A 16,137-nucleotide genomic window follows, 5' to 3' on the forward strand; every position below is an offset into this window, starting at 1 on the left:
GCCAGGGGCCGGAGCTGCTGGGAGCGCGCTTCCAGGACGCTGGGTGGGGAGAGGAGGACCTTTGCCTGAGGTAGCCTGTTCTGTTTTAAAGGCTTGAAAATGTGGGTGCTTTCTACTTTATCTACCTGTGCCAATATCATAACTACTCTGATGGCTTTCACTGTCTGGTTTTGGGACTCAGTCTTTTGGTATCTTAATAAATTTTCTAGTTTATTTCCTCATATGGCAAACATGACGTATTTTGTAATGGATAATTATATCAGCATATTTGTAATCTCTATAGGCATTGTGAATATGGCATTGCTGATACAGAGGGAGCCATGGAAGAATCTATGATTTTAATAGTTATTTGGGCAGCCGCCTTTCGGTGCACAGTAAGAAAGCACTTCATCCATGTGCACAAGAGTATCCTGGATGATGCAAGATGTCTCGTATACTTGAGCAGACCTAGCAGCTGCCCAGACATGGACAGGGGAGGGCGAGAAAGTGTGAAGGGCCGAGGACGATGCCAAGGTTGAGAAGCTGGGTGACCACTCAACAGCAACAGGCCAGTCTGGCAGAAAAGGGGGTTTGGGAAAAACTAGGAGCTCTGTTTTGGTCCTGCTGGGTTGGAGATATCTACACAACATCTAAAGGGAGCTTTAGAGAGGCGGTGGTGATGTGGGCTGGGAACTCAGGAGATGTGGCCATCCTGCATGGAGAACACCGAGGGGCAGAGGGTGTAGAGAAGAAAAAGAAAGCAGCTGAGGATGGAACCTCAGGGGATGCCACAGTTACAGGCACAACCTGGACGAAGATCCAGCCAAAAAGACCAAGGAGGAGGGGTCAGGCAGGCAGGAGGAGAGTCGGGAGAGAGCGGGTCAAAACCGTGCTGGATGCTTTGGCCCTCACGCCCACATCAGCCACAGTCCTGGGCTTTCTGTCAACCACGAAGCTATGGCTCCAGCTCTCCCCAACCCTGCAGAGAGGAGCCTGAAGGCCGGCATTCAGGCCTCAGCCCTGCCCCTTAGAAACAGAGGCCGAGGCCCAGGAACGTCAGCCTCCTGTGGCTCAATTTCCTCTTCTGTATAATGGGAATAAACTCGTGCTACCTACATCACCCAGCTGGGGGGAAAGTACACTGTAAACCATGATGCACCACCTAATACCAACTGGGGCTGTTATTTTTAAAAATACCTGTTTATGGATCCCTTTGGTTTTTAGAGCCACCTCAAGTCCTTCCTCTATCTCTCCTCCCACACAGCCAGCTTATATAAAAGAATATTTTCTAAAAAGAGAAAAACAAATGAGTGAAATCGACCTATGGGTCCGAAGATGTAGTTTTTACTATTCTGTATGACTTTCTGCAATGTTCCACACCTCATGAACTCTCCCCTTGAAAAGCAGAGGCCTAGACGTCTTCTTGCCCTTCTCTGACCAGCTTCCATTCTGATTTGCTCTTAATTTTACTGTACTCTCCTATCTTCCCAGCACTTCAAACTCACACTCTTCCTCTCCCTTCCCCCAAACCTACCTTCCTTGACTCTCTGACCTCTGTGAACAGCGCCACTGTTACAAGTCACCCAGCAAACAATTCCCTTGCCTCCCCCCATTCTCTCCCTCCCTCGTTTGCCTCTGGAGTCACTTTCCAACCTCTCTGACCTATGCCCATTTCCCTGGTTCAGGTCCAGGGCTGTCTCAGATAAAACTCACCAGACTTGCCTGGCTTGGACCAAGGGGACAGAGAGAGGAACAATGTAGGAGGAAACTGAAAAAAGGCCGATTCTGGCTCTCGAGGAAGACAAAAGATGAACCCAATTTGAAAGAGGAGGAAACAGAGGCCCAGAGAGAAAGTGACTTGCCCAGGGTCAGTCGGGCAGAAGGGAGGGATCTGGGCCCCACTGATGCCCAGGCCAGCACATTTTCCATTGCTGTAGATTAGGTGACCCTGGAAATCCCTGTCTGAGAGGTCCAGATCCTGTGTGTGCTGGGCCTGGCGGTCAGAGTCCACTACTCTGGCCATGACTGACCTTCTTCTTAAAACAGGAACAACTCACCCATCGTTGTGCTGCCCAGAGACAGCCAGCCCTCACAACAATGAGCCCAAGGCCAGAACAGAGTCTGGATGATTTGGTCAAAGATTCAATTATGCTCGACCCTGTACTTATTGTCTCCAAAGGAGCAGAAAAGAAAGACAAGACAGTCACCAGAACAGTTTTTAAATGCACACAAGAAGGAAATGCAGGCGACCAAGGCAGGGAAGGCAGTTTTGAGACTGCAGAAGCTATCACAGACATTATGTGCAGCTCGTTTTTTGTAAAAAAAGCGAGCTGCACATAATGGAGACGTGGCCACATGTGCAGGCCTCTCTGGCTCTTCTCTCTGGTGCCTGTCAAAGCCAGAACAGCAAAAGTTTAAATCTCTACTTATTAATTCAATGTTCCTCCATTTCTGGGAAGGGTTCAGAATCTTGCAAAGTCACTCCTACAATGAGCTCCACTCCCATGCACACCAGCCGGCTGTAAAGGTGTAAAGGACAAGGTTTCTTGTGTTAGTGACAGCTGCAGTGGGGAGCCAAAGCCCAGGACCAATGGGGCAGTTAGGCAGCAAGATGGCAAGAGGAATCAGCAGCAGCAGTCACAGTGAGGTAGGAGATGAGGCAAGGATCGCACAGCACCAGGGGCAGAAGAGGTGGGCACAGACAAGCATGCCGACCAGGCTGCTGGGCTCAGGCCTGACATTTGGGGTGGAGGCCTTGGCCCCGGCCCCTTCTCAGTGAGCCTGCCGTTGGAGGGCTGGCCCAGCAGCCACGGGACCTTGCCCACGTGGAAAGCAGCTGGGCTCAGGACCCTGAGAGAAAGAAAGGCTCCTCCGAACCAGGAATCCTGCTCTATACTTACGTCAGTGCCGTGCTTCCGAGCTGCTTGGGAAGCAAGAGATTTAATCTTCTCCCGATAAAGCTGAGCAGCACGACTATTGTACTTGGCATTGGTATCGGTTGTTGTACAGCCATGCTGATGAAAGAAGGAAGACTGTGAAAAAAGAGAATGAAATCAGTACTAGAAGCTGCGCTTTACACTGAAAGGAGATGCTAAAAATATGTATTTCATAACTCATTTATTGGGAGACACTGAGCAGAATGTGTTCTGTTTATCCAACTGGCACTTGAAAAAAATCTCTTAGTTTAAAAAAAGAAGACTGAATTCATTTCAAATTCATCAACAGATCAAAGCCAGCTTCTCTGCTAGGAAAGTTTACAGAAACTAAGACAATGTATCTCTGCACACTCAGGCACATACAGAACCTGAGGTCAAACTGCTGGCCCCGCTGCTCAGCAAAGAGCCCAGGCACTTCCCATGGTCCTATAAGGATCGGATTGTGGCAGCAAGGTTACTGTGGGGGAAGGAAGGAGGGGGAGCCAGGGGGCATATGGCAGGCCAAGGACCCCAGCCAGGCACAGAGACGCCCCATAGCCAGCGGCCTGCCAGTGGAGGGGGGAGCCAGGGGGCACAGCAGGCCGAGGACCCCAGCCAGGCACAGAGACGTCCCAGACGCCTCTGGCCTGCCACTAAGTGGACTCAAGTCTTATCTCACTTTGTTTTCCCAGCTCAGGAGAGTCACCTTTGGACTAGTAATGACAGAACAAAAATGACTAATAGGGAAGAGATAGTTTGAGAACACCTAATTGGCCTGATCAGTCAACAAGAAGCTATTGAATACCTACTATGTGCCATGCTGGATGCTGGGGCTACAAGTGCAAAGTACGGAACCCTGCTCCCTCACAAGGAGCTGATGTCCTCTCAGGTCAGCAGGCCCAGATGAGCTACATCCTCAAATAGGGAAATGTTTATCGGGCACTGAAAGATCATGGAGAATGGGCAAGGACATGAGGGAGGGAGAAGGGCCAAGGTTCTCATTTTCAAAGAGAAGAGAATGGAGCCTGAAACCTTGGGCTAGTGATCTTGACTTCAAGTCTTGGCAAAACAGCACAACAGATTATTAAAAAGATGGTGAGTAGACACCTAGACACGGAAGCAGCCATCCCAAAGAGCTGGCCGTGCCACACTAACCTCACTGCTTCTCTGCACAGGGTTACTAGCCTGGTAGGGCAGGCAAACACTGCAAAGATGACCTCTGTTTTATTAAACTATTTGATAAATTAGCACATGCTCTCTCTCTGTGGCTTAGATGGGAGCACAAGTAGATTCAGAACTGGTTAAAAGGCCAGGTTCAGAGGAGTCCCCCACTGATCTAGGCTGGTCCCTGTATCACTAATTCTATCAATGACTTGGAGCAATGTATAGCTAGCACAGTTACCAAATGGGATGTGGGAGGGAAAGCTGATAGAGCCCAACTCTCAAAAGATCCTGACAGGCCTTAAGACTGGCCTAATCAGTCTGTGATGCACTGGACTGGCTGGCCAAGGGCCCTTCTCACTCTAAAGTTCAGGGCAACCCAGATGAGATCTAGGAGGGGGAGATTCAGGGGATGTTGGGTGAGCCGCCGGATCTCTCTGGGCCATGTGTAAAATGAAGGGGCAGACTGAGTTCCTTTCCAGCCCTTGCTCAATGATCCTATGATGAGTTCCATGCTGCCTTCGCTGTAGCTGGCTGCCTCTCAAGACTCCAGAACCAGAAGCTGGTCCATTCGAATGATTATAGAACCAGAATTAGAGCTGGAAGGGACCTTGGAGGCCAGCTAGTTCAACTTCATTTTACAGATGAGGAAACTAAGGCCCAGGGAAGTTCAGGGTCATCCCGACACTGGGGCCGGTGCTCTTACTGTCTGTGCTATCTGGCCGCCCCTCCAGCTGCTATTCTCATCAGTGACAATATACCCGGAGCCTCTCTCCTCTGCTCTCCCCTAGGTAACGCTACTAAGGGCCGCCCTGGAACCTTCCTTCACATTAAGATGGCCCAAGGCCAACTGAGGGAGGTGATTGAGGCAGCCCCTCACAAACATCCTCTCGCTGTTTTTGGTGGCTCTAGACCTTTCTCAGTACTGGAGATAAATTTTGAGCTTCCTACCATTTCCACACCTTAAATTCTGCTGAACTTCAAACAAAATGTGCTCAAGTCAAGATAAAACAAATGTACATCTAATGAACAGGGATCACTTTGGTCACCTATCAGGAACACTCTTCTTATCTCCAAATCTGCCCAACTTTTGGACTCCCTCCAGAAATGGGGCAGCCATGGGAGTGCTCGAGAAGACCTCAGAGGCCTAGCCCTCAACCAGAGCGGGAATGGCTAATGAAGCGTTAAGTGAAAACAGCTCAAGTTCAAGACAGTCAATCAGTTTCCTTTTGCAGAGGTCCAGCTTCCAAAGCAGAAATCTCCGAGCACTGTGAGTATGCATGCATGTACATATGTATGTATGTACGTGTGTACGTGTGCATGGGTGGATGCAAATGCTTGCGATGAACATGTCATCAGTGCCCAATCCCATCCTCTTTCCATCTCAGATCAGCCCCCTCTGGGATGCTGCATTCCCCTGAAAAGGTAATGCCAGGGGGCTAAGCCTCCTTGGAGACTTCAAATGTGGTTCTGCTGTAGAAATCTTTCACCCCTTTGGGTCTGACCCTTGAACTGCCCCCTCTACAAACTTCTGACAATGAAACACAAATGACATCCTATTTCTAGTCCCCTTTCCGGGAAACCTTCAGAGTGAGTGCACTCTTAGACCTGAGCGTGGCCATGCTTGGTGTCTGCCTGCACAGTGGTAAAATGCAGAACTTAGCTACCAGGGTGACAGTCACAGAAAGAGCTGCCCCTGCCCCTGACCGCTGAGAGAAACTTACAGCACTGGAATTCCCTCCGACTTGCATGCATCTCAGCTGAAACCAAGACCAGTTGGAGTCCAGCTCAGTAGACCTGTGGGGAGAGAATAACAGGTTTCAGCACCATTATCAGTTGGAGGGAGGGAAGAGAAGGTAACCTGAAAGCTTTGGCTTGGCATCCACCTATACATCAGACATGAAGTATGGGTGTGAAGTATCTCCAGACTGTGGAGCAGAGGAAATGAACAGTCCAGGGCCAGACCAGAATTGAAGGGCCCCAGGCTCCTGGGAAAGGGAAGACAAAGCAAGCCGCAGAGGAGAGCTGGGGGCAAGTGGAGGCAGAACCAGGAAAACCAGCTCATCTTCTGCACACGGCCAAGCCTGCCATGAACCCACTCTGATTCAGCAGGAGAAAGTCCCTGCCTGACTTCCTCCAGGTGAGTGCCCTTCCCAGACAAGTGGTGCCAGAGGCAGGTGGAGCCAAGGGCTGCTGCTGCTCAGCCCCTCCTGGGAGCAGAGCCTCTAATGCCACCCCCCAATCCTCCAGCTAAGAGTCCAGGGGTGAACGTTCCATCCTCAGCCAAGAGGAGGCAGTCCAGGGTTGAACACTCCATCCTCAGCCAAGAGGGGGCAGTCCAGGGGTGAACACTCCCTCAAAGCAACAACAACCCAGGTGAAGCAGCCCAAGCTGCCAGCCAGCCAGTCCCACTTTGACTGGGACCATCAGAGAAATCTCTCAGATCCAAATCTCCAAACCATTAGAAAGGTCGCTAAATGAAAAAGGGATAACACGAAATAGAGGTGAGCAGTCTATTAGTTTCTCATTCACCAAAAGCTGCGTGAGCACCTACTATGCCCAAGTCACCATATGTCACCACAGTCTATCCCTAAATAAGAGAGAGCTGAGCAAGAAGAAGGAAAGGAGGTCAGGGGCCCTTCAAACCTGGCCTTTTCTGGCCGGACATGCCTTCTGAAGGTCCCAAGAGAAGGTAGGCAATGATTCTGTCTGGCCTTGGAAACTTAAATAATACAACCACACATAAAACTATGAACAACAGGGCCAGCTAACATTGACACAGCACTTTCTATGTGAGAGGCGCTGTGCTAAGCATTAGGCAACCATCCCCTCTGATCCTCACGACGGCCCTGGGAGTGAGGCATTACTATTATCACCCCATTTTATGATTGAGGAAACTGAGGCAGACAGAGGCTAAGTGCCTTGCACAGGCTCATCCAGTTAGTAAGCATCTGTTAGGTTTTCCTGACTCCAGGCTGGGGGTCACTGCTACTACAGCTTTGATCCACAACCCCCAAAGCGTGTCTGAAAAGAAGCAATTATCTTTTTCTATTGATAAAGAAACAGACATGTCAAAATGATGCACACTTCCCATGAGCTCCCCTTGTCTGCACCCCAAGAGTCAGGGGGGCACATACGCCCTAATCCACACCTGCTCTGCACAAGGGGTCCATGGAGGAATTAACCGCCCGCTGTGGGGAAACAGTTCTCCCAGCTGTGAGAGAGGCCTGCCCTAAGCCACTGTGTAACAAGCTTAGGCCACGCCCAAATAAGACCACACCCCCAAATGGGCTCTCCTGGAAAGGAAGCCTACATGGCCATATAATGAAACGCAATGCTGACTGAACTGAGGTTGTATGTGCAGCCCCCGTCCCCAGGCACAGCTCACCCATCAGTCAGCCTGCCCAGGAGCACAAGAGCGGGCCGCCTCTGCAGAGGATCTCACTGGACAGCGCCCACGGGTGATGGCACCGAGGATCAGGAAAGTGCTCTCCTTAAATCACATTAACAAACCCTAAGCTGTACCTGCCACACAGGCATCCAGGAGAGATGAAGGTTACAGACAATGAGCTGAGGCTGCCTGGCCATCACGCAGCTCCCTGGGCCCCCGGAGTCTCCATCCATGAGTGCATGGTTGGGGAGGAGGGGCTTTGGCTTCCCCATTAGAATACGAGCTCCTTGAGGGCAGGCACTGTTCATCTTCTCAGCATCCCCAGTGGGTGCTGGACATTATGCTGAGCCCTGGGAATACCAGAACAAGCAGAAATACAGGGCCTGTCCTCAACAAGCTCACAGTCTAACGAGGGAGACAGCAGGTCTCAGGCACAGCCAAGATCTGCACAAAAAGGGCAAGGAGCTGGAAACCAAGCAGACCGCCACTAAGTGGGGCAAGGCAACCGACCGGGACTGAGCCCTAGGTGGACTCCCGAGAAGCAGAGGGAGACTTCCACGGGCTGATGCGAAGGACAGGCAACACAGTCTGCAGAACCAACCATTCTCCAGCGTTTCTTCACTGGGCCTCAGCAGGGCCTGGGAGAGCACGGGTACAGGAGCTGACAGCCCGGACAGAGCAGCAAAGGAACTGAGAGCTGTGTCTCACCCCAGGCCCAAAGGAGGGGCTTCATAAATGCCTTCTGACCAAATGACTGACCTGGGGCACATGGGCAGTGGTGGGCTGGCCGCGTCAAAGGCTCTGGGCATTCTGTCCCTTACTCCTACTTGTTACAGTGCCAGGGACAGAGCAGGAACTGCATGCTTATGGACTGACTTTCAGTGACTTTTTTTCACCTCATTCAATTCAAGAACAATTATGCACACCCCAAATGTTTCAGCAGCCCTTGAGGTACAATGGGAATAAAGAGAATGTATCAGTAAACATAGAGGTATGCTCATGCTAACTCAAGCCTGACTACACGCAGGATGCTAGAGAACCACAATTAGCAACGGACTTGGGCCTGCCTTCCAGCAGACCAGTTAGCCTGCCAAGAGCACGCTGGATCCCCTCAGGCCTAGGCCCGGGGCCCCTCCTGCTGCTCCATCACCCACTCACTCCGCAGGGCCTGGCAATGGGGCTCCCTGCCCATCTCAGTACTCTCCTGAAACCAAGGTTAGTCATCACCTCTGAATGGAGACCCAATGCCTTTTAAAGTCTCCCTCCTGCTACTTCCTTTACAGCTTCTGGTAATGATGGCTCGCCGGGTAGTGCAGAGGACTGAGCACCAGGCCTGGAGCCAGGAGGACTCATCTTGTTGAGTTCAAATTCAGCCTCAGACACTCACTAGCTGTGTGACCCTGGGCAAGTCACTTCACCCTGTTTGCCTCAGTTTCTCATCTGTAAAATGAGCTGGAGAAGGAAATGACAAACATTCCAGAATCTCTGCCAAGAAAACCCCCAACGGGATAGCTAAGAGTCGAACAAGACAAAACAATCAAGCAACAACAAAGATGTAAAAGCTTTAATTTTAATGGATTAGTAAACTTCAGTTTGAGAAAATCAGTGAGATCAGTCTGTTTATACACGCGGATGGCCACCAAACGTGACCCATTAGGTAAAAGAATATACTAAAAGACTCCTGATAACAGTAATTGTTTTAGGAGGCTTCATGATTCGGCTGCTGTGCCAGAGAAAACAAAGAGCAAAAGATGATGGTCCCTAATGAGGCGTTTTACATTTGCTCCTGGAGGAAACGGAGGGTGGGACTGAAGGGAAGCCATTTGCAAAGGCCTCGGTACCCGGCTCGGGATACAATCTAAACCATCTCAAGAGTCTCAAGTCAGACTGAGGCGCTCGGATCTAGAGTGGCGTGAATTAGTTGTTCAGAAACTTGCAAATCATGACGTTTGTCCTGTGTGAGGCATCTCTGATAACATCAAGGCAGAAAGGGCATTATCTTCACAAAGTCAGATCCTCAGATTTTTTTAAGCCTCTCCCTGTAGTTCAGCACTCCTTAAATGGTGGGTAGACCCACTAAGCGCTGCCTAGTCTACAGCCAGCATCATCTGCCATGGCAAGGGCATGAGCAAAGACAGAAATACCAAATTGAATGTGAAAATGGAAATTTTTCAGGTCTCCTGCTATAGTGACAGGCAGCTTCATTCGATGTTCTCCCTATTGCCCAATGTCCAGAAGGGTAATTCCAGCGATTTCCACTGGCTTCCACCAGCTGCACAGCTTCCTGGAAGGCCAACATGAGCAGGCTGTGTAAGACTCTCCTAAATGATACCAAGGCCTACCATGAGCAGGCTTCAGCAGCATTACCTGGGGAAGCTCCACGAGTGGCCTGGAACCCAGAAAGTTCAGCACTGGAACCCTCTGCAAAGGCTGCCTCAACAAGGAGGCCAGAGGTCCATCCCAGGCACTAACAACTGACAGCCAACTGAAGACTGTGCGACTGAGTTGGAGAGAAGCACGGCACAGGGAAGCCCCAACAAAGAATTACCCGGGAAAACATTCCCAGAAGCAGATGACCATGCAGTAGACGGCTGACCCAAGATAATGGGTGAGAAGCCTGTGGAAAGGTCATGAGGCTACATTCCCGCACTTTGCCCTTTTCTGTGCTGCTGCCGATAGTTATATTGTCCGCTACTTGTTCCAAAGCCCTGGCCCTTGAAAAAGTACCTTTGTGTTCGCTTTAGAACACAACAGGAAGCTGACAGCCAGGCCCTCTTTGCTGGTTCCTTGTAAAACTGATAGCCCTCACTCTGTGCCTGGGAGTGCCTCAGTCTCCATAAGATCCCACCCTTGTGGTTTGTGGAGAGTAAAAAAAGGTGTGGCACTTCCAGCTGGTGCTTCTCGGACATGAGTTCTAATGGATTTTAACAAGGCCTTCAGCAAAGTCCTGCTTTGACACCATGAAAGAGGGTAGAGGTGGATGCCAATTCTCAAGGCTGTCAGAGATCTGGCAGGTCCCACAAAGCTGGAAAGGGTTCATACATTGACCCAAAGACTCCACAGAAAGCTATGGAAGATGCTGGAGCACAGGAACAGTCCATGGGGGCAAGGCCATCCACCATGCTGTCCAGGGATCCTTCTGGCATCCCAGTACAGGGTCTGAGGGGAGACTCCACTGTGGGCACACAGGCTTTCATCCCCCAAACACTGATGCAGCACCTTCCCCAGGCACAGGACCTGTCCCCACAGAGCTCAGTGTGAGAAGGGCCCTAGAGGTCATTTACTAGCAAGGAAAGAAACTGAAGGCCCAGAGAGGGACATGCGCTGCCCAAAGACACACACCCAGTAGCCAGGCTAGGTGGGCTGAGGTTTTCAACAGCACCAACAGGAGTCAGCTTCAGTGAGATCATGAGGTAAAAACGTACCATCTGGTCCTTTCCCATGAGGGGCGAGAGTCGTTCTTCACACTTCTCCCACATCATTGACTTGTACACCTCACAACAGACCCACAAGTGGCAAACACTCCCACCACCAAAGTCCTCGGACCAGCAGGTGGTTCAGCATCAATGACAGATAAGATTTATCAGTGGAAACGACGTCAGGGGGCTTAGCTGGTGCCCCCTAAGGTCCAGACTGGCAGCCTGCACTGTGCCCCAACCCAAGGGCAGGGACTGACTCTGTCTGTAGCCCCAGCACTTCTTAGCACAGGACTCTGCACAGAGGAAGCACTGCATAAACCATTCCGTCATTTATTCACTCACTCGAATGAGAACCTCTGGGGTCATTTTTAATAGCTCGACTCCACCCATGGCCGGTCCAGAAGTAAATGGCCAAGGGGGGCAAAGGTCACTTACCGAATGAAGCTCAGGTGAACCCCAAGAGAGCGATGGGTACCAGAGCAGTCGATGCAGAGGAACACGCCGTACGTTATGCTAGCCCAGCTGGGGTTTTTGGCACCACAGTCAAAGCACATCTGGAAGAAAAATGGCATCCATTAATTGCAATTGGTCTAATAAGTGACTCTCCAACGTCCAAACAACACTTGATTCAGCTGAAACAGAGAATCCAAGGGTTTAACTACCATCATTGGGAAGAGAGCTCAGGGCAAGGTGAAAGGTCTGTGGGCCTGAAGTCAAGGTGGGTCTGGGATCAAGTCCCAGTGGGACCCTGGGAAAGAGGTGAAGGAGGGAGGCTGCTACACTCTCTGGATTGTAAGAAATGGGCCTGCAAGCCTGAAGCCTGAACCCAGGTGGAATGGGGTCTCACCCCACAGGACTCAGACCACCAATCAGTGGGTAGGAAAGCGGGTTTACCCTCCTGCAGCCCATACCTCCCTTCCCTGGGCACTCACAGCAGCTGTAGCAGTACTGCTGGGAAAATCCTCCCCCATTCCTGGCAAAAGCTGTCCCCTCTATTCTCTTCTAGTTGTCTGTGGGGGGCAGGGGGGGGTGTGCCCTGGAGGGAGGCCTCTGAGCTCCTGCCTCCCTCCACCCCTTTCATTTAGGGAGGGGGTAGCATGAGTCAGACAGGATAAGGAGGTACGGAAAGAATGTAACTGGCATCACAGCTCTCATTACATTATTTTTCCCCTGAAACCACCCTCCTGATTTCCCCCCCCATCCTTTTGGTCAGCCCAGGGTCAGCTTTGAGTCTTCTTTCTCCCTCACTCCTGTATCCCCTTAACTGTCAAACGTTCTTCCCTCTCTACCTGCCCAGGCTCTCTGCCCCATTTGGCTGCTTGGCCTCCCTGCCATTTCAAGCCCATGTCTGACTATGTGCTTACTCACTAACCTGCAATGGCTCCCTAGTACCCCAAGAGCTACATCATCGCCATCATCTCCTCCATTTTACTGTCTACTCCTGTGTAAGTCTTAGAACAGTCATGATTATCAGCAGCTTGGCCCATGTCTATAATTTATAAACAAACACGCACATTGGAGATGTGTGCTCAAACGTTATTTATGGACGGGGTACCCAGTGGAAAAGTCGGGAGCTAAGTGACTGTTGTTAGAAGGCCTCCTGAGGTGGCAAACAAAAGAAATCCTGAGGGAGGTTTTCAGGAGGCCAGTGTGGCTTAGGAAAAGAAACTTGGCCTTTTCTAAGTTTTTCTAACATAGCGAAGAACTCCTCAGTCCCCACTGGGACGTCTTCCAGGTGGCATTTAGTAATGGGTGACATCATGGGGCCCTGAGCTGGGCCTTCTTCCCAACATGACCAACCTTGGGGGAGGGGGGTCGCTCACACCTAGTCAGTGGCCTACAGGCACAGGCACTGGCACAGGCAACTGAACTGTCCCCCTACCCCCCAGCCATGCACCTGGATGGTGAGCCATCAGCATTTGCTCACTCCCCCAGCAGCCCACAACATCATGCCCCCACATTTCTATGTCCAAGCTGAAAGCTGTCATTCATCCTCTGATGCCCACTCAACCACTTCCTAGCAGTGTGGCCGGGAAGGCAGGTCACCTGACCCATGAGACTCTTCTCCTTCATTTAAACTCAGAGCACAGTGATCAGCAAATGAGGTCATGGCCATGAAGGCTGATGTACAGGTCACAGGCCACAAGGGAGAGGGAGCTGTTATTACGCAGTGTGGGGGCAAGAAAAGTATGGGATTTGGTCAATACCATGGATCTGACACCAGTTTGCTGGAGAAGGCCCTCTGAGCCTCAATTTCCTCATCTGTAAAATGGAGACAATGTCTACAGTAGCTTCCCCCCTCAGAGGCTGCTGTTGATTCTCATTACAAGTGTGGGTCCTGTTTGGGTGCCCAGGAGAAGAAGGACACTTCCCCTGCCTCTCAGCCACAAGAGCCCGGCCAGGGGAGGGCACAGGTGGCTTTCCCCAGACCGGGGGAATGTCTCTAGCATCTCTAACATCAATGAGCCTGGGGGCGGAGGGGGGGGGAGCAGATTAGGACAGGAGGGAGAAGCAGAAGAAAAAGAACATGGAGTTTACTACTGGGAAATTCCCGAAGTCTCTCTAAATCTTGGTGCTGAGCTAAAGGACCCGAAAACAAGCTTCTCCCTTTGAAAGCAGTGCGTCTGACCAAGGTCACTGAGGCAGGCCTCAGGTGGCAGAGGGACCTCCAGAGATGCCGGGAAAGAGTCCCAGAGCAATAAGCACAGACAAAACCCACAGCAGGCCTGCAGCACCCACACCTGCTCCACTACCATCATCCAGCTCAATGAATATTCCACTCACTGGAGTATGGGGAGAGAGCCCTAAACTTGGAGTCAGAAGGGCAGGGTTCGAATTCTGCCTCAGACACAAATCATTCACTCTTTCTGTTTCTTAGTTTCCTCATCTGGAAAATGGGACTAATAATAACAGCACCTTTCACTCAGGGCTGTGGTAGGGACCAATGAGTGACCATGTGAAGCACTCTGCAAACCTTAAAGCCTATAGAAATGCTCATCTTTATTACTGTTCAGACCTGCTGAGCTAAGGTGGATCCTGAAGGCCCAAGTGGCCCCCAAGCTCCTGGAGGAGCTCAAGAGGCATGAACTTGGACAGACTTCGAGAGACTGGCAGTGGGCCATGGTCTGTGCGCTCAAGAAGTGTCAGACATGACTGAGCAACGAAGAAGAGGGCGCCCTCAGACCACACTTTCCAGCTATACAGAGCCTCCCTCCTGGAAGTCTCAGTTTGTCCATCTTGAAAATGGAGATGCTCAGGGTGCTATAAGGAAGTGAACCTCAGCACCCCACCAACCTCAGGGACTGACCCCAGCTCAGCTGTGGGAAGGTTTTCCAATAATCAAGTGGGGGTGGGGGGGTCCTGCGGCCTCCAGGCTGCAGCCAATTCACAGACCAACTGCACGTGGTCAAAGGGCTGCACCTGAGGACCCTGGCTCCTCACGCCTGATCAAGCTGGGTTATGAACTTGGGGGGCTCTGAGATTAGAGAGGGGACGCCTGCCCACACATCCATCTCTGAACACTGGCCACTAACCAGGAAACTGAAGAGTAGATGCACCCAGGCCAAGAGAGCCCCCGGCGTCTGCCACCGAGGCCACTCCAGAGTAAACACTCAGCACACGGGCAAAGAGGAGGCTGACGCGCAAACCCCTGCACACACCATGCCCCTGCATTCCTCAGCCCCCTCCCAATGGCCCCCGCAAAAAGGGAGGAAAACAAACCATATACACCTGATTTTTCTGTAGCATTAAATCCACCTGTCATCTTGTTTCAGGTGAATCGGGATCAGCTCCAACCAAGGAAGAGCTGCCTCACAAATCAATAATTAAAGAGAAGCAGCTCAGGCAGAAGGCCGGGCCAGGCGGGGCCCTGAGAGGCTGAGCAGCCCCAGGGGAGGAGGAACCTACCCGGCTTCTGACAGGGCCTGGACCTGGCAGCACATAGCTGCACCAGGATGCCAAGCCCATGTCCTTTCCCATAGGGCACCCTCAGCTTCCCGATCTGTAAAATGAGGACACTCCTATTTACATGACTGCCTGCTTCCTATGAAGCAAGTACTTTCCCCAAGTGGCTACTACCCCTAGCTTAGGGTTCCTGCCTGGTTCCCCCCAAGCAAGGGTCTTTCCTCCTCAGATGCTCCCAGAAGCCTCCAGCTGGCTCTTCCTTCGGCCCCCATGGCTCCCACCTCAGGATCCTACTCACCCTGGACCACTCTGGCCACCACTAGAGAACGTTAGCTCCCTGAGGGGGAGGTCTTGGGAACCTTGCACATAATAGGTGTTTCACAAACATCTCTTGAACTGAATTATGATCTTATGTTTCCAGGACAAAAATCTTTTTTCCCTTCATTTTCCCATTGAGAATTTCTAACCAAAACAAAATGCCAGTCAAAAACTGCTAACTTGGGGTGGCCAGGTAGCACAGCAAGTAAGAGCACCGGCTCCAGTGTTGAGAAGACCTGGAGATCGAATCCCGGGCTCAGACACTTAGCACCCACCCAGAAACACCTGGCCATGTAACCTTGAGCAAGTTACTTAACCCTGATTGCTTAAAATAAAAAAATAAAAAAAAAAACTGCTAACTTTCAGCCTCTCCCGATGCAGCACTTTATCAGGAGTACAGCGTGGACTAAATTAACCACAAACATCCTTCCGTGGCACCGGGTTTGCACAGATGGGCTTTGTAAGCTTCCACACAACCCCACAAAAACATGGCTGGGAAAATACTGTGTGTGCACGATCCTTATCTGCAGCCTCCTCCCTCCTCTCTGTGGCCCCTCCCCACCCCATTTGACTGTAAAGTCCTGGAGAGCAGGTCTCCCCAGCAATGAACACAAAGTGAGCAAGTGCCTACCTGTCACCTGAAGGGCTGTGGACACGGGAGTCCAGCTGTCTCAGGCCTATACCACCCACCACACATGTGTGTATACATACAGACACACACACAAATACTGATCTATACCTGTTAAACAAAAATCTCATTTCCACACAGTAATCCAGATGGTAGCATCATTTCAGTCTATTGTTGTAACTGGACTTTTATTATTATTTTTTAAAGCAATTGGGGTTAAGTAACTTGCTCATGGTTACACAGCCAGGTGTTTCTGGGTGTGGGTGCTAAGTATCTGAGCCCAGATTCAATCCCAGGTCATCCGGACTCTGGGGCCGGTGCTCTTACTCACTGAGCCACCTGGCCGCCCCTAAGCAATTGGGGTTAAGTAACTTGCTCAAGGTTAGCCAGGTGTTTCTGGGTGGGTGCTGTGTCTGAGCCTGA

At 51.1% G+C, this 16,137-nt stretch overlaps 1 protein-coding gene across 1 annotated transcript in view; it reads right to left on the reverse strand.

Moving 5' to 3' along the window:
* Positions 1 to 16,137, reverse strand: part of ARFGAP3 (ARF GTPase activating protein 3) — a 111,049-nt gene that overhangs the window by 23,377 nt on the left and 71,535 nt on the right. The window contains exons 3-5 of the mRNA XM_069081950.1: positions 11,301 to 11,419; positions 5,780 to 5,852; positions 2,880 to 3,011 (exon numbers count right to left, since the gene is read on the reverse strand). Coding sequence (XP_068938051.1) covers positions 2,880 to 3,011; positions 5,780 to 5,852; positions 11,301 to 11,419 — 324 coding nt within the window. The remainder of the gene's footprint in view (positions 1 to 2,879; positions 3,012 to 5,779; positions 5,853 to 11,300; positions 11,420 to 16,137) is intronic.

The sequence above is a fragment of the Petaurus breviceps genome, unplaced genomic scaffold, assembly GCF_028583685.1.
Source record: "Petaurus breviceps papuanus isolate PSGF00001 unplaced genomic scaffold, PetGlider_PUasm1.0 156, whole genome shotgun sequence".
In the NCBI taxonomy this organism is placed as follows: domain Eukaryota; kingdom Metazoa; phylum Chordata; class Mammalia; order Diprotodontia; family Petauridae; genus Petaurus; species Petaurus breviceps.